Source organism: Mus caroli, chromosome 11 (genome assembly GCF_900094665.2).
Source record: "Mus caroli chromosome 11, CAROLI_EIJ_v1.1, whole genome shotgun sequence".
In the NCBI taxonomy this organism is placed as follows: Eukaryota; Metazoa; Chordata; class Mammalia; order Rodentia; family Muridae; genus Mus; species Mus caroli.
The window spans coordinates 98,072,942-98,095,509 of record NC_034580.1 but is presented as its reverse complement, the minus strand read 5'-3'; the positions used below and the strand labels follow the sequence as shown (position 1 = coordinate 98,095,509).

Genomic DNA, 22,568 nt, shown 5'->3' with positions numbered 1-22,568 from the left:
GAGAGAGAGAGAGAGAGAGAGAAAGGAAGGAAGGAAGGAAGGAAGGAAGGAAGGAAGGAAGGAAGGAAGGAAGAGAGAAAGAAAGGAAGGAAGGAAGGAAGGAAGAGAGGAAGAAAGAAAGGAAGGAAGAAAGAAAGAAAGGAAGAAAGAAAGAAAGGAAGGAAGGAAGGAAGGAAGGAAGGAAGGAAGGAAGGAAGGAAGGAAGAGGAGAAAAATAATCAAAGTTCGGTTACTTCTAGCCCCTCAGCACTAGGCATCAGAGCACTGCATGAATCCGTGGTAGCTGAAGAGACTGGTAAAGTATAACTCGTTGGAAAGTGATTCTGTTCTGTGGACATGTCTTATGGCATATGACGGATAGATAGAGGTAGACAAAATAGCCTCTAACCCGGGCCTTTTTTCATTCCCCTTGTCTATTATCCATGCCCAATTTGTATCTATACATTCCTACTCCCTAGTTCTTTGATATACTTAGTCTTTGTTTAAAGAAAGAGGAGGAGGAGGAGGAGGAGGGATGTGAGATGAGCATGGTGACTTTAATTCTAGCATTCAGGAGGCACAGGCAGGCAGAGCTGTAGGTTTAATATTTAATGATGGTTCTGAAATGCTTTAACCTCCCTTTTAGCCAACCACCCACCAGAGTTAGTGGGAAAGAAAGGATATGGGGGAAGTGGACATGTTTAGAAAGGTTCTTGGGAGCAACTCCCATCTGTGTTGTATGGATACGTAGGTCTCTCTCTTTTCCTAGGAGACAAAAGCATCAAGATCAACAGGTGACTTAGAGACAAGAGGACTCCTTACTTTAAAAGTTCAGCCAAAGACAGAGAATTCTCTCTGGGGTCTGTATTACACCCTTTTATGGGACCCTTATTATCTGCCAAACCACCTTTGCTACATTTAAGTCTCCCAGCAGTGATGAGGTGGAAAGCCATTATCCCCATTTCACACTTGAGTCTCCATTTAGATGACACAGGTTCGGTTTTCAGCTTGGAGTCCAGGTCTGGTTACATCCAGAGTCAGTTGCTTCCATACATCAAGCTGTGTTCCAGGATTTCTGATGTTTCAACCCCATGCTCCTTGCTCCTGTCCCATCTTGAGAGTACAAAGAACACCGGCTTCTGTTTCAGAGATCCTGACTTCAATCCCCAGCAACCTTAGTGGCTCACAACCATCTATGATAGGATCTGATGCCTCTTTCTGTCATGCAGGCATACATGTAAATAGAATATTCATATACATAAATAAACAAATCAGAGCTGGAGAGATGGCTCAGCACTTAAGAGCACTAACTTCCAGAGGTCCTGAGTTCAATTCTCAGCAACCACATGATGGTATACAACCAACTGTAATGAGATCTGATGCCCTGATGGTGTGTCAGAAGACAGCGACAATACACTCATAAATAAAATAAATAAAATTTCTTAAAAAAATAAACAAGTGGTTTATATTTTGTTTTTAATGTATGAGTGTTCTGTCTTCACGTACACCGGTATGCCAGAAGAGGGCATCAGATCCCTTTATGGACAGTTGTAAACCGCCTTGTGGTTGCTGGGAATTGAACTCAGGAGCTCTGGAAGAGCAGCAGTGTCCTTAACCGCTGAAACATCTCACCAGCCCCTAAACAAATCTTTTTTTTTTTTAAGGGAAAGAAAGGGCAAAGAGAAGCTCTGAGTTCTCTCCATGGGGAGTGTTCAGAAAGGCTGACTGACTCCTAGAACACATTTTTCCCACCCGGAACTAGAGAGCAAGAGCTTTGTTTCCCGACGAAAAGAAAAATAGTCAGGGACCGGAAGTTGCCTGTATCATCCCCGCTGCTGGTCTCCCAGACCCGGCTGAGGCCGTAGCGGACTGCCCTTTCCCAAGATGGCTTCGAAGATTGGATCGAGACGCTGGATGCTGCAGCTGATCATGCAGCTGGGTTCCGTGCTGCTCACGCGCTGCCCCTTTTGGGGCTGCTTCAGCCAACTCATGTTGTACGCTGAAAGGGCCGAGGCGCGCCGGTGAGCGCGCCCACGAAGTCGTCGAATGCGGTGGGGGGCGGTCCGGCCTGTCCCAGGATCTGGGGTGCGGTGATGTTGGGGGGAAGTTGGGGCCCAGAAGTCGGGACACTTAGACTGGGAGGAATTGGTACTCAAACAGGTTGGAAGATGCTCTCTTTCGGTTGTACGGCCATTACTGATGTGGCGGCGGCTCCGGCAGTGAGAAGGATCTCGGGTTTCTGGGGAGCAGTGGCGATTGCAGGAACTTACAGAGGTCCCCAGATACTTACTCTCTATTCATTCTGTCCTCCTTGTTCCCTACACTCGATCCACAGGAAGCCGGACATCCCAGTGCCTTATCTATATTTCGACATGGGGGCAGCTGTGTTGTGTGCTAGCTTCATGTCCTTCGGAGTGAAGCGGCGTTGGTTTGCGTTGGGCGCCGCGCTGCAGCTAGCCATCAGCACCTACGCCGCTTACATCGGGGGCTATGTCCACTATGGGGACTGGCTAAAGGTGAGCACGGGAACTCTAGACGAGATTTAGCTATGGGGAAGGACCTGAAGGTTCCTGATGTATGTGGTGGGCATGTATGGTACTCCTGAACTTGAAGCCCGGGAAAACTGAGGTACTAGGTTTGTAGCAGTTTTGTGGCAATTATTACAGACCACAGACGGGTCAGACCCATGGAGACCACACAGACCTCCCTTGTAGAGTGTGAAAAGGGAGGTCGAGATGGAAAATGGACTCTCCCAAAATCATGCCACAGTGTATGGAAGGGATCGGTAACCCAGAGTTATCTGATTCTCAGAATCTTTTAAACCATTACTTTATTAGTGTCAGACTTGTAAAACAAAAGAGACCTTGGAGAATATCTGGTCTACCCATCAGGTTTTATGAAATGTGATTAATACTAGTGCAGAATTTGTGCCTTCAAATGCAGAAGCTTATACCGGCTACTGGGAGCCTGGAGGTGAGGTAGCTTGGAGGCAGGGTCCGAAAGGATCAGACTGTCAGTCTAGTAGGGGAGGCAGGTGTGAACAGCTATGGGATAGTGGGCCTATTTGTTTTGCTTTGTTTTGTTTCTAGACAGGGTTTCTCTGTAGACCTGCATGGCTCAAACACACACATACAGAGATCCATCTGCCTCTGTCTCCCAAGTGCTGGTATTAAAGGCATTCGCCGCCACCACCGCCACCACCACCACCACCACTGCCTGGCTGGCTGTTCTTGTTTTAGTTGGTATAGAGTCTATACTATATAGTGGGAAGAACCCTGCCATTAGGTTTCAGGCTAGGGGTGGAGGAGATGGCGATCTGTGGCAGCTGGGTTCTGCCACTTTCTGTAGGACCATGGACAGTTTCTTTACCCCTCTCAGCTCTCAGTTTCTGCCCTGTGTAGAGAATTCTCTCTCTCTGCAGACTACACTTGGAATAGGCAAAAGGGTTCATCAGATAGAACAGGACGTGGAGAAGTGGGCAGTTCTATGTTCTTGACAACCAAGAGACATGATGGCAGTTCTTGACTGGGGTTCCTTCCTCCCTGGCCTTAGGTCCGTATGTATTCCCGCACAGTTGCCATCATTGGCGGCTTTCTGGTGCTGGCCAGCGGGGCTGGGGAGCTGTACCGTCGAAAGCCCCGAAGCCGTTCCCTGCAGTCCACTGGCCAAGTGTTCCTGGGCATCTACCTCATTTGTGTGGTACGTTGGGGTTCTCTTGATTGGAGGCACTGTATGGGAGTGGCATGAGCTTAGGCCTGGCAGAATCCTGGCCACTGGGCAGAGCAAGGCCTTGTGAGTAATTTCACAAGGTGACTCCAAGAGATTGCCCTGGACAGCTGCTGGTTCCTTCTGAAGGGTGCTTCAAGTACTCAATACCTGCCTGAGGGTCCCTCATTTCAACATTATTGCTACCAGCTAGATAAGAAGTGGAACTGACCATTCAGTCCTAATCTTGAGAACCCAGCAAAGAAGATCAGGTGATTTTCTCATTGCTTCAGCCTCTAGAGGACTAAGAGAGGGGACAAAGAAGAGGCATGCTGCAAATGAGCTCTAGTTGTTGTTCTGCCACCTAGAGTTGATGGGGGTTATGTAGGATAGTCAGGGAGATCTCCCTGGTGCTTTGGAAGGCCGCTGTAGATGAGGGCAAAGATAGGCTTCAGGCTCTTGACCTCCTCCTAGGAACCAGGAATGACATCCTATGTGCAGAGTTCTGTGTGGGCTTCCATGGTGTGCATACTCAAAAGTCTGAGTCTCCATCTGCGTTCGTGGAGACGCACGTCCTTTCTTCAGAGGCTTCCAGGAGAGTAGAGGTCAGCCTTACCTTTCAGGACCCTATAATCAGAGCGGGAGACAGGCCCTACTTTCAGAGAGTCCCCATTCAGAGAAAGGACTTGGAAGCCCATTTGACAGGGGCTACCTTGTGGGTACCACCTTAGGTAGGCACTCATCTGCTGCTGTCTTTTTTTTTTTTTTCCCAGACAGGGTTTCTCTGTATAGCCCTGGCTGTCCTGGCACTCACTTTGTAGACCAGGCTGGCCTCGAACTCAGAAATCCGCCTGCCTCTGCCTCCTGAGTGCTGGGATTAAAGGCGTGCACCACCACGCCCGGCTGCTGCAGTCTTAAAAGGATGCTGTGTGTCTCTAGGCCTACTCGCTGCAGCACAGCAAGGAGGACCGGCTGGCGTACCTGAACCATCTTCCAGGAGGGGAGCTGATGGTCCAGCTATTCTTCGTGCTTTATGGGGTCCTGGCCCTGGCCTTCTTGTCGGGTTACTATGTGACGCTGGCCGCCCAGATCCTGGCCGTGTTGTTACCTCCTGTCATGCTGCTTATCGACGGCAACGTCTCCTATTGGCACAACACACGACGCGTCGAGTTCTGGAACCAGATGAAGCTACTTGGCGAGAGTGTGGGCATCTTCGGGGCTGCCGTCATCTTGGCTACTGATGGCTGAGTTCCATGGGGAGAGCCTGGTTTAGGCTCAGGAGGCCACTGCCGAAGGCCACCTTACCTTCCTCCTTGCTGGCCCAGTTGTTGTTTATTTATGCTTCTTGGTTTGTTTGTTTACTTTCTTGTTTTTTGATTTTAATAGTTACATTTTTTGGGGGGGAAGATGGGAGCCCTTGCGCTAAAGCTTCATAGGGTTTTGTTGTTGTTTTCTTGCCTGTTTTAGGGGCGAGCTGAGGCCAGCTGCCCCTCCCCCAAATGGCCAGGGAGGGAGGAGTCCCTGAGAAAGGAGTAAGGCAGAGCTGGGGTGCAGGTAGGAGTCGGGGACAGAGGAAGATTTGGAAGTAAGCAAATGTGAAAATTTCTTTTGGAACCTGACAGATGCAGCTAAACTAAACAGTGCTTTTCAGACTAGTGTGTGTGTGTTCACACATGTGTGTCTTCACACGTATAGAAGGAGCCCTGTAAGGAGGGGCAGAGTGGCTGGTGCTACAGACATCACATGGGCCCTTTGGGGGTCTGACTGCTGGGGCAGGAACAATCCCAGTTCTCTGACTCTTCTTGCTCTAGAGTTGAGAACAGGCAGGGCCTGGTGTGCTCTGGGATGTGCAAGGTGGAGCAGGCCTGTCAGTCAGCCGGCTGCTGCATCTGTTCTCAGCTTCTTGGTTGGCTGGCTGAGTGGAGCACCCACCCAAACACCAGACCACACTGTCCTCCGAAAATAAACATTTTATACAGACATTGTGTCTTTGCTTCTGTCTTCCCCGTGGGCACTTTGCCATTGGCTGAGGTTGATCTGGGGGCTCTTGAAAGATCATCTTGGGTTGTACTCCATTCTGGTCCCCTATGATTCCCATCACCACCCCAGTTCTAAGAGTTCCCACAGTTCTTCAACTATCTTAAAAGAAAAAAACAAAAAAAACAAAAAATCCACACACTTCCTGTCAGACGTCATTAATCCCAGCACTTGGGAGAGAGAGGGAGGCACATCTCTGTGAGTTTGAGGCCAGCCTGGATTACAGAGTGAGATCCAGGACAGCCAGGGCTACACAGAGAAACCCTGTCTTAACCTCTTTCCCAATAATAAGTAATTAAATAAAAAAAAAGTCTTAAAACATCAGCTAGCGTTGGCTTGCTTGAGCACAGGCCTAAAAGCCCCAGGCCCCAGGTCCCATTGATAGCATTGAAGAGAGATCCTGTCACATCCCAAAACCTTACTATACATTAGGTTTTCTTAGGGTTGGTTTTGGTTTTTTTGAGACAGGGTTTCTCTGTGTAGCCCTGGCTGTTGTGGAATTCACTCTGGAGACCAGGCTAGCCTGGAACTTGGAGATTCATCTGCCTGTTTCCGAGTGCTGAGATGAATGGTGCGTGCCACCACGCCCAGCTTCATCCCAGTTTTTGAGGCAGCATCTCACTCTACTCCAGCCTGCTCTCAAGCTCCCATTGCCCCACCCCCACTCCCTGGATGCCGAGGTTACAGGCATGTCTCTATGTCCCACTTAGTGTATGTTTTTGGTTTCTCCCTCCATCCCTTTTATGGCCCATTTTTTCCCTCTCTGCCTGTTTGGGGGGGGCAGGTCTTTTGAAGAAATCTTTGGCAAGGGCAGCTGGAGCAAGAACTGATGTCATATTACATATAGGGAAATGGGAGACTCAGAGAAGGTAAGCAACTTGCCTCAAACCACAGACCAAACCTAGCTAGAACTAGCTGGCTAGTCAGGTCTATTGAATGTCCAAACCCAGATGTATCCTTGATACACATAATCCCTAGGGAAGTCAGGCTGCTCCTGGGCCTGTCACAGTCCCTAGTGTGCCATGATGGTCTTATAAAGGCACCTGGCATATCAAACATTATTTGAAAAGTGTTGAAGGGCTGGAGATGTAGCTCAGTTGGTAGCCCTGAGTTCAGTCCCCATCTGGTGGGAATTAATCTGACATGAAGGCACACGCTTGTAATCTCAGCGCTTCGGGAAGCAAAGGCAGGAAGATAACAAGGTCGTCAGCTATTTAGTGAATTTCAAGCCAGCCTGGGCCACACTAGATTGTGTGTGTTTGTGTGTGTGTGTGTGTGTGTGTGTGTGTGTGTGTGTGTGTGTGTGTGTGNGNGNGNGAGAGAGAGAGAGAGAGAGAGAGAGAGGGAGGGAGGGAGGGAGGAGCTGGAGAGATGAGTGGTGAAGGGCACTTGTTCAGTCATGAGGACTAGAGTTCAAATCCCAGCACTCACATCAGGTGACTCACGAATGCCTGTAATTCCAGCTCCAAGAGATCTAATACTCCTTTGCTTTTCATTCGTGCTTGCATGAACTCTCACACGCACATATAACATGTTTTTAAATGTGTGAGGGTATTTTGCCTGCATGTACATCTTTGTACCATGTTCATGCCTGGTACCCATTAAGATCAGGAAAGGGCATCAGATCGCATGGAGCAGGAGTTAGGGACAATTGTGAGTCACCATGTGGATACCGGGACTAAAATCTGGATGCTATGGCGGAGTAACCAATATTTTTAACCACTGGGCCATTTGACTATCTCCCATAATAAAATCAAGAAAATGTTTAGGGCTCAGTGACTATCCTCTCCTCTCCCAAGAGGCTAGTCCTGGCTGTCCTTTCAAGAGTCATAGTTTGGGACTGGAGAGATGGCTCAGCAGTTAACAGCACTGACTGCTCTTCCAGAGGTCCTGAGTTCAATTTCCAGCAACTACGTGGTGGCTCACAACCACCTGCAATGTCTGATGCCCTCTTTTGGTGTGTCTGAAGAGAGCAATGGTGTACTCATATACATAAAATAAAGAAATAAATCTTTAAAAAACCAACACCAACCCATAGTTTGGTGCCCAATGTCCATGTCAGGTGGCTCACAACCACTGTAACTCCAGCTCCAGGGGATCTTAGGTTCTTTGTGGGTACCCATACACACACACACATAAAAAATCATTTGAAAAAAAATACTCAAAAAGCACTGCATGCCGGGCGTGGTGGCGCACACCTTTAATCCCAGCACTCGGGAGGCAGAGGCAGGCGGATTTCTGAGTTCGAGGCCAGCCTGGTCTACAAAGTAACAGCCAGCACAGCCAGGGCTATACAAAGAAACCCTGTCTCAAAAAACCAAAAAAAAAAAAAAAAAAAAAAAAAGCATTGCTGAGGTGTATCAGTCTCATAAAGATAACATAGAATCCTATAGTGGGAGAATGGTTAAGTCTGGGCTAACAAGCCAAGGCCATCCTGTGATTTCTCTTGAGTTCTTTTTTCTTTTTAAAAATTTTTATATATGTGAGTACACTGTCACTGTTTTCAGACACATCAGATCTTATTACAGTTGGTTGTGAGCCACCATGTGGTTGCTGGGAATTGAACTCAGGCCCTGTGAAAGAGCAGTCAGTGTTCTGAAGCACTGAGCCATTTCTCCAGCCCCTTCTCTGTGTAAACAGGTAAATATGCCATGGCTGTTAGCTGGGATTTTCGTCCTTATGGGCAGCGTGTGTGTGTGTGTGTGTGTGTGTGTGTGTGTGTACAGTGACAGGCAACCGTATAGTTTGTAGAGGAGGACTCCTGACCTAGGAGTAGAAGAGCCCCTCTAGGGGTTGCTGATCCCCAAGTGAGGAGACAGTAGGAGTGCTTACCCTCAGGGTCTTCCATCCTTAAGCACCTGTTCCCAGAGGATTACTATCTTTAAAAGGAATCTTAAAACATCAACTGTGGGTTTAGCTCAGTAGTAGAGCACTTGCCTAGAAAGGCCCAGGCCCTAGGTGCTAGATCTGGTATTGAAAAAAGATTACCCCATACCCTGAAGTCCTTGCTGTAATTAAACTTTTCTTAGATGGTTTTTGAGACAAGTGTGACTCAGACAAGCATTGGCGGTTTAATCAAGGCCTCCTGAAGAATTTTGAGACCCAAAATGAGTGGAAGACCAGGCAGGCTTGGATGCTATGTAAGACAACGGAGCCTCAAGACAGCACAGAGGCCATGGAAACTGGCCTGCCCTTAAGGTTACCTTCGGTAAAGCCCTGAGGGCAATCCCAGCCCGGTTTCCCAGGCTGGACTTTGAAGGCCGTCTGGTTTGACTTTGGAGCAGAGTCCTTAGCTGGCTTCACTTCCGTGTTTGTTCTGCTCCGGGGCCCCCGAGCAGACAATGCTGCTGCAGCTTCTCTTCAGCTGCCTGGGGTCACCCCCAGTAGGCATGGCTTTTGGTCCATCCTGGCTGTCCCAGGATTTACAGGGCCGGAGATCGTGGGTCAGCTGCCTGGGTCAGAAGCTGGCTTGCAGAAAGAGTCCGGCAGCCCCTTGGCGTGATTGACTAGTTCGTAGGAGTCTCGGATGTCCGCCAGGCCGAACCAGAAGAAGATCCATTGCTTGTTGGAGAAGCTACCGTCGCTGTGCTTGAAGTACCTGGGCGTGGAGGCAAAGGGGTCAGCTTTGGAATGAGGCTGGTGCTCACTGCTCACTCTGGGGTTTTCAGGATAGTTGCCTACTCCAGGATGCCCCACTAGGACCAGATGCCGGTTCTTTTATCTTAGCAGGAGCAGCCAGAGTGACTCATGAAACCTATATTGCCATTTTCCCCAAACAGCAGCCTAGGTTCAGGCAAGTTAAGTCATTTGCCAGGATCTCACAGCTAGGAAGGTGAGATTAGGGACATCCCTGCGTATCCCCCACCCCCCACTCCCTGCCTAGTGTAGCAAAGGAGCTGCGGTCCTTTGTCACCTTCTAGTGAGTGGAGGCTGAGGGTGTGGTTGCTGAATGGAAGGAGTGGGTGCTTCTTAGAGACACAGACCTGAAGTTAGAAGCTTGGCAACAAAGCCTGAGAAGAGCTGGGTCAAAGCTTATCAGAATCCTAATAGTGTGCCACTGGCTTTGCAGAAATGTGGGGTTGAAGAATGTCACTAGGTGACCTTGACTCTAGAGGAGCCTCGGCCTTGATCTCACAGAGATCCACCCGTCTCTGCCTCCTGAGCACTTTTCTCTAATAGTGAAAGGAGGGAATGCCCAGCTACGCTGCTGGTGAACCCCGGGGCATGGCTGGCTGGGCTTACCAGGGATTGATGGGATTGGTGACCCTTGAGCGCCAGAACAACGTTTGCAGGTCTCTCCGAAGGCATTCCCACAGCATCTGTCCAGAACCTTGGCCCTGGCGGCTGGAGCTCACCACAAATTTGTCCAGATATGGGGTGCCCCCTAGTACAGGTTCCACTGTCAGAATGGCTGCCGCGTTGTACCTGGCACAGCGGGAGAGAGGCAGGTTAGGACCTCTCCTTGCCCTCCTAAAGCTGCCTCCCCACCCCGGCTCAGGACCTCCGGTCCTGCCCTCTGGGGCCTGGAGGCTCACCCCTCAGAGACATAGATCGAGTGCAACCGGGGGCGCAGTGAATCCAGATAGTCTTCTCGGAGCTTCTTGCCGAAGCTGGCGTTGACTAGGTTCACTAGGCGGCCCTGGTCCAGGCTGTCCAGGTTGCGCACTCGCAGCATCCGCTCAGCATTTTTAAACAGGGTGCCACAGCCTGGGAGATTGGAAAGAGCGCGTAGGTTGGGCCAGAGTCGGGTCCACCGCTAGGTGCGCTTTCTGCCCATCTCCCTAGTTCTCAAGTTCTTTATTCCAGTCTCCACTGTCTGAGTTCTCTTGCCTCTCTCAGGTCTCCCGATAGCTTTCAGCCGAGGTGGGGGTGGGGGATGAGTGGGCGGGGCACTCCTGCTGTCCCTCAGCCGGGCACTGCCCGGTGCTCACCTTTGGGACTCAGCCCAGCCCACCTTCTTACATATCTCACCCTTGTTACTAAAGAGTTCCGTGAGCAGCGTGCTAGCGGCTGTAATGACTGCGGAGGAGTAGTGCGGCAGGCGGCTCAGCACGTCCACGATGAGCCGAATCTGCTGCCGCTCTTTGATGCTCAGCCACTCAGCGTTGGTAACAAGGTCAAGGTCAGCGGGCAGGTTCACGTTGCTCAGGATCTAAGTCCCAGGAAGAAGATGAACCTCTAGCAGATTCACACCGGTACCAAACTGAGCCCAGTCCTGTAGACCTCTCCGTGACCACTTAACTTTTATCTTCTCTGCTGGGAAGCGCTCAGATCTGGGCACCGAGGAACACCCCCCCCCCCCATCTTCTATTAGCTCTTCCTACTCTATTGAATTGAGAGTGACTGTAGCCTGTTATGGGTTTAGGTAGGGTCACAGGGCCGGGGACTCAGTCTTGCTTAGTGTTAGGACGTGGCACAGGAGAGGGGCGCACCTTCTGACTGCTATTCCGCAGGCCGCCTGAATTATTGAGGAAGATGATTTTGGTGGGCTGCAGAGCCTTGGCCAGAGATGCAGTCACCTCCAGCGAGTCAAGGAGCACGGAACGGCGCGCAGCCGTTTCCCCAATGGGGCACAGGATGGGGATGCTGTTGGATTCCAGACACCACTGCAACAGGTCTGTCTCCACCGCGACGATGCCACCGTAGCTGTGGGCCAGATGTGGTGCTCGAGCGGGACCAGGGCAGGGCCAGCAGAGTGGTCCGCCCTCTCTGAGGATGCCGGGGCGGGTTGGGCTGACACTAACCTGGCATGGGGAGCTGGCTCCGCAGCGCTCAGTACTGATCCGCCGCCAAAAAAGGGCACAGCAGTAGCCGCGTTATGCCGTAGTTCATCCACCAGCACCTTGCAGCTCTGAGCAAGCTGCGCCTTAGCTTCCCAGAAGGAAAGACAGCCGGAAGGTGCTGTGGGGGTCGGCAGCCCCAGGACCACCAGCGGCTTCATGTCCATGCGTTGCAAGAAGGCCAGGGCGAAAGCCAGGCGGGATACCGCCTGCGGGCACCGGATCACCTCCTCATCGACCTGTACAGAAGTGGACTTTCAGGGACGCGACACTGGCTCTAAGCCGCTTGCTCCTACTCGGGCTTTAGGACCCTCAGTGACCACATTCTACTTAGGAGCCATTGGGCCCCACTTTTGGCCAACTGCTCCGCCCTTTGCCCGTTGGGTCTTAGCCACCCCCTTATCTAGCACTAATGTTCCTCCCTCAGCTCCTCCCAGCGGCCTTGGACTCTGGGACACCTTGGGGGGAGGGGTAGTGCGACAGCTCAGCCGACTGAACCCCTAACTGCTTCCACGGTGAGAGGCCTTTGTCAGACACCACTTCTGGAGGCCCGGGCTTCCCAGCCTTCTCATTAGCGCCAAGGGCGGTTTTCGTAGCCTTATGGCTTTCTTCATCCCCAGCACTAACTCAGCGTCTCTGCTCTCCAGATTCACAGTTAGGCGTGCCGAGACCTACGGCGTGCTATTGAACAGTCACCATCTCCTGGTAGTGATACGACGACACCGGAATTGGCTTACCTCCATGACGGCGAAGGGCTTGTCCACCGAATGGTAGCAGGTCTGGAATTGTGTGAGCCAGTGGCGTGCTTCCCCCGGGCTGGCACCACACTGGTTCAGGAAGGCCTGGATGTCCCGCTGCACCAGTGATCTGCCGGCGGGAGGCGCAGGGGATTCGAGGGGCGTTGGAAGAGGTGTCCACGACGGCTCCTCGACCGCAGGAGACTGGACACGACCCTTAGCGCCCTCGGCGTCCTCTGCGTGAGCCCTGGCGGTGCTGAGCCGGCGTCCCGGGCTGGCGCTCTTTGCTCCGCGCCGCCGCGCGCTGCCACTCAGTCTCCGTGAGCCCCCAGGACCTCCTGGGCTGCGCAACCTTCTGGCCGCTGCAGCAGACCGCAGGGCTGTGGCCACCCACGCCGTCGCCATGACGACAACCAAACCCACTCGTCCCCCCACCCACAGGTGACGGTCGGTCTGGAGCGCACAGCACTAGGGGTTCTTAACTTGCCGCTGATCTGGGCTGGATCAGACTCGGGGCGGGACGGGATAGGAGGCCCGGAATGGCTTCTGGGTGCGTTTGGGGTGTGGCAAGTCACGGACCAGAGGGTGGCGCCTCTAGACTTCTCCGCCCCTTGTGTATGGGGATACGGAACCGTTAGCGAGGGTCACGAAGGTCAGATTTAGAGTGGTGGAGCTTGTTGATCTGCTACCAAAATGCTGGATCTAGAAAGCGCTCAGATGTCCTAGGTGTGCGTGCGAATTTTCAGGGTCGTGCAAATGACTTGAGTTAGATGGAGTCTGGGAAAGTTGAACATAGGGGGTGTGGTCCTCACTGCAGCATATGGATACAAAGTCCTGTTGTCAAGCAGGACTTGGTGTGACATATTTGTACTCTCAGTTCCTTGGAGGTCCCAGCAGGAGGATTGCTTTGAGTTCTAGGAGAACATAGGCTACATAGCGGGGGGGGGGGGGGGAGCCTTGTCTCAAAAGATAAAACCCAGAACTCCTGAGGCAGAGGCAGGCCTGTATCCACGAGTTCAAGGTCAGTCTGGTCTACATTGAGAGTTCCAGGACAACCAAGGGTCTACATATTATAGAGAGATGATCCCACTTCAAAAAACAAGAAACACAACAACAACAACAAAACAAAACAAAATGAACGGGGTGTGATGGCCACATTCGGGAATGTCCTCCACATCCCCGAAGAGGAATCAGAAGGATCAGACTCAAGGTCATCCTTGACTTTATAAGCAATTCAAGGCCAGCCTAAGCTAAGGGAACCCTGCTCTTTTTCTTTTAAGGAACAGGGTTTCTCTGTGTAGTCCTGGCTGTCTTAGAACTCACTCTGTAGACTGGGCTGGCCTTGAACTCAGAGATCTGCTTGCCTCTGCCTCCAAGTGCTGAGATTGAAGGCGTGCGCCACCACTGCTTGGCCTAAACCCTGTCTTAAGAAAATCTCGTTTGGGCTGGTGAGATGGCTCAGCGGGTAAGAGTACTGACTGCTCTCCTGAAGGTCCTGAGTTCAAATCCCAGCAACCACATGGTAGCTCACAACCACCCACAGTGAGATCTGATGCCATCTTCTGGTGTGTCTAAATACAGCTGCAGCATACTTATTTATAATAATAAATAAATCTTTGGGCCAGAGTGAGTCAGGACCTGAGCAAGCAGAATTGACCAGAGCGAGCAGAGGTCCTAAATTCAATTCCCAACAACCACATGAAGGCTCACAACCAACTGTACAGCTACAGTGTATAGATGTTTGTATACATTAAATAAATAAAAAAATCTTTAAAAAAAAAAAAAGAAGAAGAAGAAGAAAAGAAAATCTTGTCTGAGTTCATGATCAGGTTAGCCAGGGTTTGTCACCTGCAGAACGCTGGAGCCACCCTGAGGAAGCACTGTCACAGCCTGAAATGCTCCTCTGCTCCTGCTAATGCTTTAGGTTGTTTACAGCTAAAATCTATGCCTATGAGCCTTGTGATTGAAGGCTTCTGTTACTTGCCAGAGACAGAAAAAAAAATGCCTAAGAATAAGAAGAGAATAGCCGGGCGTGGTGGCGCATGCCTTTAATCCCAGCACTTGGGAGGCAGAGGCAGGCGGATTTCTGAGTTCGAGGCCAGCCTGGTCTACAGAGTGAGTTCCAGGACAGCCAGGGCTATACAGAGAAACCCTGTCTCGAAAAACCAAAAAAAAAAAAAAAAAAAAAAAGAAGAGAACAAAAACAAACCTATTACATTTCAGATGGAGGATACTAGGTGACATGTCCCAGGTAGAATGCTGGCCTCTGTGAAACCCCTTTCCGTCATCCTCAAGGTGACCCCAGGGGAGGTGTTGTATCAATCACCCCATTTGCAGCCCAGGACCTTGAGACCCAGAACTAGATAGGAGCAGAGGATCCTTGGTTCATCAGCAGGGATGCTCAGGGCGGCGTGTGCCTGTGAACCTCCCCCCATCTGCTCCCTGTTAATCCTGTCCTGCCCTGTGTACCCTCTATCCAGTCCAGGCCCCTGTTGTTATAGAGGAGGAAATGGGATTCTGTCATTGTAACGGGAAGGTGACTTAGCCAAGGTCACGCAGCTCAGACACCAGCCATCGTATCTTCCCTAATGGTTTTGATGTCTCGCTGATCTCCTGCCTGATTTGAAAAGGTGCTTTGCTTTATAGACCAGGCTGTCTTGGAACTCACCTCAGCATCTTGAGTTCAGGGAGTACAGGCATGTGTCACCTACCTCTTAGTGTGGATCACCCCCCCCTCAGGCCAGACTCCCCAGGGTACCACCTAAAAGAGGTGCAGTGGCCACCTGAGAATTCTGGATTATTTCCAGGATGCTGGACTGGGGGTGCAGTCCTGTGGTATATGTGAGAGATTCTGGGTCGGACCATGAAGGAAAAAAAAAATCCAGAGGCTGCTGGGTGAGTGTGTTGACCCTTTCCTGGAAACTGTCCCTTCAAACACACCCACACATACTGGCCCGGGAGTCTGGAGTGGGAGGAGAGTCTGACCTTTGGGTCTTTCCTCATTGGTATTTCCATTCTCCAACTTAGAAAACTAGACAGGCAGTGCTGTAAGGCTGGTCAGGTCTGTGTGTGGCACTGGCACCTGTGTTCACACACACACACACACACACACACACAGACACACACACACAGACACACACACACACACAGGCATGCAGCATGCATGCATACATTCATGATGTGGGCCCCCTAGAGCCGTTTTTCTCTTTCCTCTGTACACCCGGCCACTGTGCCCCTGTCACATACACTTCTCAAGGTCCCCGGAGGAGGTGGGCCTATCCCTTGAGCTATAACTTTCACCCTAAAACTCCTCCCTGACTTCAGGGTCTCCAGCCTTCAATAAGCTGCCCCTCCCTACTGGCTGTCCTGCATCTGAGAGCTCTCCCTTCCAAACATCTCTTCCTCTTCCTGATCTTGTGCCCTTCACCTTTGTCCCAGACTGGAGGTCCCTGGAGACAGGGCTGCTGCCTCCTACCTCGGACTAGGGGATTCCTGAGTGTCCACCTACCCGTTCAGTTCAGGAAGTGTCATCAGTGTAACCCCATTGCCCCTGACAGATACTGGCTGGGCTCCCACCTAGAGGGCTGTGTCCCCAGGCAGCCAATGGGACCCAGGTATACCTGAGTGAATGATTAACACCAAGCTCATGGACCTGGGGCCACTGGGTCCCAGCTGCTTCCTACTTAGGGAAGGCCAGCCTCTACATGAATACAATGTATATGAACAGCGACCTGACCTTCCAACAAAGCAAAAGCCTCCCATGGCAGACTCCTCAGCCCTAAGAGTGGCGGCTCTCCTTCTCTCCCCACTCCTTAGCTTTTCCTATTATTTTGATTGTTTTTGAGACACAGTCTCAATGCCATTGCCCCCCACCCCAATCCTAGGATCTTAGTGTCTTCACCCCTCCCCCAATGCTGGGATTTTAGGCATGCACCTCCACCAGGTTCCAAACTCAGATTCCCTTAATTCTGCAACAAGCATTTTGCTAACTGAGCCATCTCTCAAGAGCTTCTGTATCTTAATTTCTTTTTTAAATGTACATTGGGGGACTGGCTAGATGGCTCAGCTGATAAGAGCACTGACTACTCTACCGAAGGTCCTGAGTTCAAATCCCAGCAACCACATGGTGGCTCACAACCACCCGTAATGAGATCTGATGCCCTCTTCTGGTTTTTCTGAAGACAGCAACAGTGTACTTATATATAATAATAAGTAAATCTTTGGGCTTGAGCTAGCGGGGCCAACTGGAGTGAGCAGAGGTCTTAAATACAATTCCCAACAACCGCATGAAGGCTCACAACCATCTGTACAGCTACAGTGTACTCATATACATTAAATAAATAAATAATTCTTTAAATGTGCATTGGTGATTTGCCTGCATGCATGTCTGTGTGAGAGCATCAGATTCCCTGAAACTGGAGTCACAGACAGGTGTGAACTGCCACGTGGGTGCTGAATTGAACCCGGGTCCTCTGGAAGAGCAGCCAGTGCTCTTTACCAGCGAGCCATCTCTCCAGCTCCTGGCATACTTTCAAACTAGAAAAAAACAAAACAAACTAAACAAATGCTTTTGTGTATGTTATGGATGGAGACACTGATATACACAGGTTTCATTTTTTCTCTAAGTGTAGTTTTCCTCCAAGCCATAAATATATAAAAAAACTTTTTTTTTGAGGCAGGGTGTTGATGTGTATCCCAGGCTGTTTTGAGGTGTTTGTTTGTTTCTTTGTTTGTTTTGAGGTTTTTGATACTCCTGCTTATGCTTCACAAGTGCTGGGTTTAAAGGTAAAATATTCACGTAAATTCTGAATGCAAATACCTAACACGTGTCCGGTGAAAAACCAAGTGAGTTTTTGGACTGAAGAATTTCAGTTTCGGGGGTTGGAGAGATGGCTCAGTGGTTAAGAGCACTGGCTGTTCTTCCAGAGGTCCTGAGTTCAATTCCCAGCACCCACATGGTGGCTCACAACCATCTGTAATGGGATCTGATGCCTTCTTCTGTGCATGTAGCTGAGCACTCATACTCAAAAGTAAACAAATAAAAAAATAAATCTAAAAAAAAAAAAAAAAAGAATACCAGTGCCAGGGGACTGGAGAGACGGGACAGCCGCTAAAAGCGCATACTGTGCAGGCTTCTGCATGTCCAAGGCACACATAAACTTCCTCAAGGCCTCTCATACACACATGCAAATAACGGCTTAATCAATTTCAGTTCCAAGTGTTCTACCGCTGGATTCCAGCAGGGGGTGCAAAATGCGTTGTTTTTCCCTACTACCCTGGGCTTTTGTGGAATGATAGATGATCAGAAGTGGCACTGACCTTCAGTTTTGAGACTTTTTGATGGTGAGAAGGAGGGTGGGAAGAAGAAGATGAGAAAGAGGAGGATGGGGGTGGAAAGAGGGAGGAGAGAATCTGGGGAATCTGGGAACTTAAGAAAAATCTGTTGTCTGGAAAACAGTAGGGAACTCCCCTGGGCACGATTTGAAACATTTGCCAGGCATTTGCTTTCTTTTCTTTTCCTTTTTCTTTTCTTTTCTTTTTTTTTTTTTAAGATTTATTTATTTATTATATGTAAGTACACTGTAGCTGTCTTCAGACACTCCAGAAGAGGGCGTCAGATCTCGTTACGGATGATTGTTAGCCACCATGTGGTTGCCGGGATTTGAACTCTGGACCTTTGGAAGAGCAGTCGGGTGCTCTTACCCACTGAGCCATCTCACCAGCCCCCCTTTTTCTTTTCTTATTTGCTTTGTTTCTTTCTTTTTCCCTTTGCTTCTTTTTTGTTTTGTTTTGTTTTTGTTTTGTATTTTTTGTTTTTCTCTGTGTAGCCCTAGCTGTCCCGGAACTCACTCTGTAGACCAGGCTGGCCTCAAACTCAGAAATCCACCTGCCTCTGCCTCCCAAGTGCTGGGATTAAAGGCGTGCGCCACCACTGCCCAACATTCCCTTTGCTTCTTTTATTTGACAGAGTCTCATGTAATCCAGTGTAGCCATGTTTGCTTCTTTTATATTTCTGTACTTGTTATGTGTTTGTGCATGCGTGCCCATGAGTACCATAGCACACACAGTCAGGTTGTGCACACACAAGCACAGCTTGCCTGGAGTCAGCTCCTTCTACCTTGCTAATTCTGGGGCTCCAACTCAGGTCTTTAGCTTGGTAGTGAGTGCCTTTAGTCACTGAACCATCTTAGTTCTGACCTCCTGCCTTCACCTCCCAAAGGCTAAGACTGTGTGTGCTGAGCATTGGTGGTGCCAGCCTTTAATCCCGGTACTTGTGATGTAGAGGCAGGCGACTCTCAATGAGTATGAGGCCAACCTGGTCTACACAGTGAGTTCCAGGACAGCCAGGGCTACACAGAGAAACCCTGTTTAATTAAAGATTTATTTTATTTATATGAGAGCTCTGTCTTCAGACACACCAGAAGTGGGCATTAGATCACATTACAGATGGTTGTGAGCCACCATGTGGTTTCTGGAAATCGAACTCAGGACCTCTGGAAGAGCAGCCAGTGCTCTTAACTGCTGAGCCATCTCTCCAGCACCCCCTCGAAACCCTATCTTGAACACACGCCCTAGCAAAAAATAAAAAATAAAAAAGATTGTAAGGTGTATTGCACCTAGTTTCAGCATGGGGTACTAGAGACGAGGGCCACAGTATTTCAGGCTTGCTGGGCAAGCACAGTATCAATTCAGTCCTGTGCGATATCAGTCTTCCCACTGATTCCTTGAAGCAGGCATTATCATTAAAGAGTTCCTAGGAGGCTGGATTCAGACACATGTTGGTGAGGTGTTTTCTAGAAGGTGGTTGGAAATGAGGCCTGTCATTTAAGAGAGAGGATCTATCTGGAGAGGTCCCTGGGATTTGACAGTTGAAGCTCACTTCATGTGACAGATGATACACATTTAATGTGTCCCTTGAGTGGGTATCAGCTGTCCCGAGGGACTGTAGAAACATGAGCCCGTGGTAGACCAGGAGTTGGAAGTATGCCAGAAGTGGGGTTCCCCCAGGAATCACTCAGAATTCATGGTTGGGACATCTCAAGCAGGAACAGTCCACAGTGTGAATACCTCAGTGACTGAGAAGAGCCCTTGAATTCACCCACTAGTGACTTCCAGAGGGCCGGGGAAGCCAGATAGCCAGGATAGGGGAAGGGCCTCGAACAACCGTAGGCTTGGAACTCCTAAAGAAGCTATAAGTCATGGTTGAAATGTGGGGTGTGTTTGGCTGTGTGTGTGTTATATGTACGAGTTTGGGCACATTAGTGCTGTGGCATCTGTGTGGGGTCAGAGGATAACCTTGGATATTGGTTCTCACCTTCTACCTTATTTTTGAGACAATGCCTCTTGTTCAACACAGTAAGCTCCTGTGGGTAAATTCATGTATGTCTTTGTGTTACAATGTTACAGATGGTCAATTAGTGGGTGTTTCGGAAGTTTCTGTGGGAAATGAACGTGTGAAGGGAAGGCCTGCGGAGTGTCAGGGTTTATGACCATGTCCTTAAAATGAATATTCATTTATTCATTTTAAGTAGTGTCTGCTACTTGAGAACGCACTAAATGTATTACGTGTAGTTACAAGTAATGGCCACCAGAGGGAGACGCCGACTCGCGGCTCCGTCCGAGGACGTGGCGCGTTCTCGTTCAGGAGCGCAGTGCCGAATCCGCGGAGGGACCCCGCAAGGGGGCCTAGCGGGACCCCGGGACCCTAGTGCTCGAGTTTACCACCCCGCCTGTATTAGGAGTCAGAGCCTGGAGGATGGAGCCCTCTTTATTATTTTTCTGGGCACCATGTCAGATCTCAGCCCAGAAGGGGACCTGAGTGATGACTTGCGTGGAGTGGGCTGCGGTGGGGTACGGTGTGGTGGCTAGGGAATGGGGTGCCCTGAAAGCAATTTGGAGAACCACTGCAGGAGTTTGGGAGGTTGGCGCTTGAGAGCAGATGGTGTAGAAACCCAAGGTGGGCCGCTGGGGTGGTTACAATAGGGTGACTTACTTTTTAAAAATAAAATACATTTTTGTTATAAAAGTAATTTAGGAAAATTCCTGGAAAACTTGAAACTTGGTTAAACAAAACTTACAGTCTACAAATGTATTGCATTTGATCTGTTTCCTTCGACGTTCTTCTTTTTATTTCATGAAATTTCTTAAAAATTGAAACAGGGTCTTGCTCTGTAGCTTAGGCTGGCCACATCCTGGCAACGCTCTTCAGTTTCTTCTTCTGCACTTTAAAACCAAGCAAGCAACCAACAACAAAAATCCCCACATCATCTCAAGCCAGTGAGATGGCTCAGTGGGTAGAAGCCCTTGCTGCCAAATGGCTGCCCAGAACACGCACAGTGGAAGCAAAGAACCGACTTCCTCGAAATGTTCTCTGACCTCCACAGGGACTCTGTGACGTGCACATACACTGATGCACACAAATAGATAATGTAATTAAAAGTAAAAATAAAGGGGCTGGTGAGATGGCTCAGTGGGTAAGAGCACTGACTGCTCTTCCAAAGGACCTGAGTTCAAATCCCAGAAACCACATGGTGGTTCTCAACCACCCATAATGAGATCTGATGCCCTCTTCTGGTGCATCTGAAGACAGCTATAGTGTACTTATTTATAATAATAAATACATCTTTAAAAAAAAAAGTAGCCGGGCAGTGGTGGCGCATGCCTTTAATCCCAGCACTTGGGAGGCAGAGACAGGTGGATTTCTGAGTTCGAGGCCAGCCTGGTCTACAAAGTGAGTTCCAGGACAGCCAAGACTATACAGAGAAACCCTGTCTCGAAAAAACAACAACAACAAAAACAAAAACAAAACAAAAAAAAAAGTAAAAATAAGGGCCAGGCTTGGTGTCACACACTTTTAATCCCAGCACTTGGGAGGCAGAGTCATGCAGATCTCTGTGAGTTCGAGGCCAGCCTAGTCTACAGAATGAGTTCCAGGACAGCCAGGGCTACACAGAGAAACCCTGTCTGGAAAACAAAACAAACAAACAAACAAACAAAAAATCAAAAAGAAAGAAGGAAAAAAATAAACAAATTAAAAAACAACTTGAAAACAAAGGATGAAAGAAAGAGTCTTACTAGGTGGGCTTTATGGTCTAACCATGTAATCTGAGCTTTTGGAGGTAAAAGCTGAAGGGTCAGGCGTTCAAGGTCACCCTTTACTATGTATTGAATTTGAGCTAGCCTGGACTACATGAGATTCTGTCTACAAATGAACAGATATTATCTTCATCTTTTTTTTTTTTTTTCAGGGTCATGAACAACTGAATCAGGAGAGGCTCAGTGCACCTGGCTGACAGCAGCAGTGGGAACTGCAGTTCTGGCTCATCCTCTAGTGCGTGCTTCTGGGCACCAGGCCCTCAGCCTCTCTCTGCGGTGCTTCTGGGCACCAGGCCTCTCTCTGTGGTTTCTCCTGTGACTTTTCACTTGTCAAGATCTCTTCCCAAAACAGCTGGATTATTTTTCTTCTTATTTTTCCATGGTTTGACTTATTTTTCCATTTAACTGTTGAAGTAGACTTCGTTACATCTATTAATTTCATGTGTACACACACACACACACACACACACACACACACGTGTACACGCACACACGCACGCACACACACGCACACGCACGCACACACACACACACGCGCGCACACACACGCCCACACGCACACACGCACGCACACACACACTCACACACGCACACATGCACACACACGCACACACACGCACACACGCATGTCACAGAGCTTGTGCAATCAGAAGACAACTTTGCTTGTCAGCTCTCACCTTCCTCCAGGTGGATCTTGCGGATCAAACTCAGGTCCTCAGGCATGGCGTGTTTACCAGCTGAGCCGCCCTGCCTCACCTCTGACTCTCTAATCTACCTGGGTCCCCGGGTATGCCGGGTACCAAGCTGGCATTTAATTCACCTGAATTAGTGGGGCTGGCCATTTTGGACGGTGCCCGCTCGTCATCATCCAGCCCCATATCTCCTGACTGATGTAGGAGTGGGGTGTAGGGTACCCACTCCTTACCCTGTCTCTTTCCTGTGACTGTTTTAGTGATGGGCAGGTCATTGCATGGATGATCCAATAATAATACATTGGCTTTGAAGCATGAAGGATTCAAAGTTGACTTCTTGGAGCCAGTGACATGGCTCAGTGGGTAAAGAGACTGTTGCTGAGCCTGGCAGCCTGAGATTGACTTCCAGGGCCTACCTAGTGGAAGGTGAACTGACTCCTACAAGCTGTAAGCTCTCTCTGTCTCTGTCTCTGTCTCTCTCTGTCTCTCTCTGTCTCTCTCTGTCTCTCTGTCTGTCTGTCTGTCTGTCTCTCTCTCTCTCT

The 22,568-nt window shown here is 49.6% G+C and overlaps 2 protein-coding genes and 1 long non-coding RNA gene across 3 annotated transcripts; 2 read left to right on the top strand and 1 right to left on the bottom strand.

Moving 5' to 3' along the window:
* The first annotated feature begins 1,801 nt into the window (after positions 1-1,801).
* Tmem101 (transmembrane protein 101) lies at positions 1,802-5,664 on the top strand. The gene is made up of 4 exons (XM_021177312.1): positions 1,802-2,000; positions 2,315-2,495; positions 3,532-3,678; positions 4,624-5,664. Exons 1-4 carry the CDS (start codon positions 1,864-1,866, stop codon positions 4,930-4,932), a joined length of 774 nt encoding a protein of 257 aa, XP_021032971.1. The 5' UTR covers positions 1,802-1,863; the 3' UTR covers positions 4,933-5,664.
* Positions 5,665-8,769: 3,105 nt separating this feature from the next.
* Nags (N-acetylglutamate synthase) lies at positions 8,770-12,768 on the bottom strand. The gene is made up of 7 exons (XM_021177878.2): positions 12,239-12,768; positions 11,466-11,740; positions 11,154-11,367; positions 10,693-10,873; positions 10,257-10,428; positions 9,964-10,146; positions 8,770-9,319 (listed from the first exon to the last, which is right to left on the bottom strand). Exons 1-7 carry the CDS (start codon positions 12,641-12,643, stop codon positions 9,166-9,168), a joined length of 1,584 nt encoding a protein of 527 aa, XP_021033537.1. The 5' UTR covers positions 12,644-12,768; the 3' UTR covers positions 8,770-9,165.
* LOC115032498 lies at positions 12,600-21,706 on the top strand. Its single transcript, XR_003838163.1, has 2 exons — positions 12,600-12,679; positions 21,487-21,706. It is a non-coding gene; the product is annotated as an uncharacterized LOC115032498 (long non-coding RNA).
* The last annotated feature ends 862 nt before the right edge of the window (positions 21,707-22,568 follow it).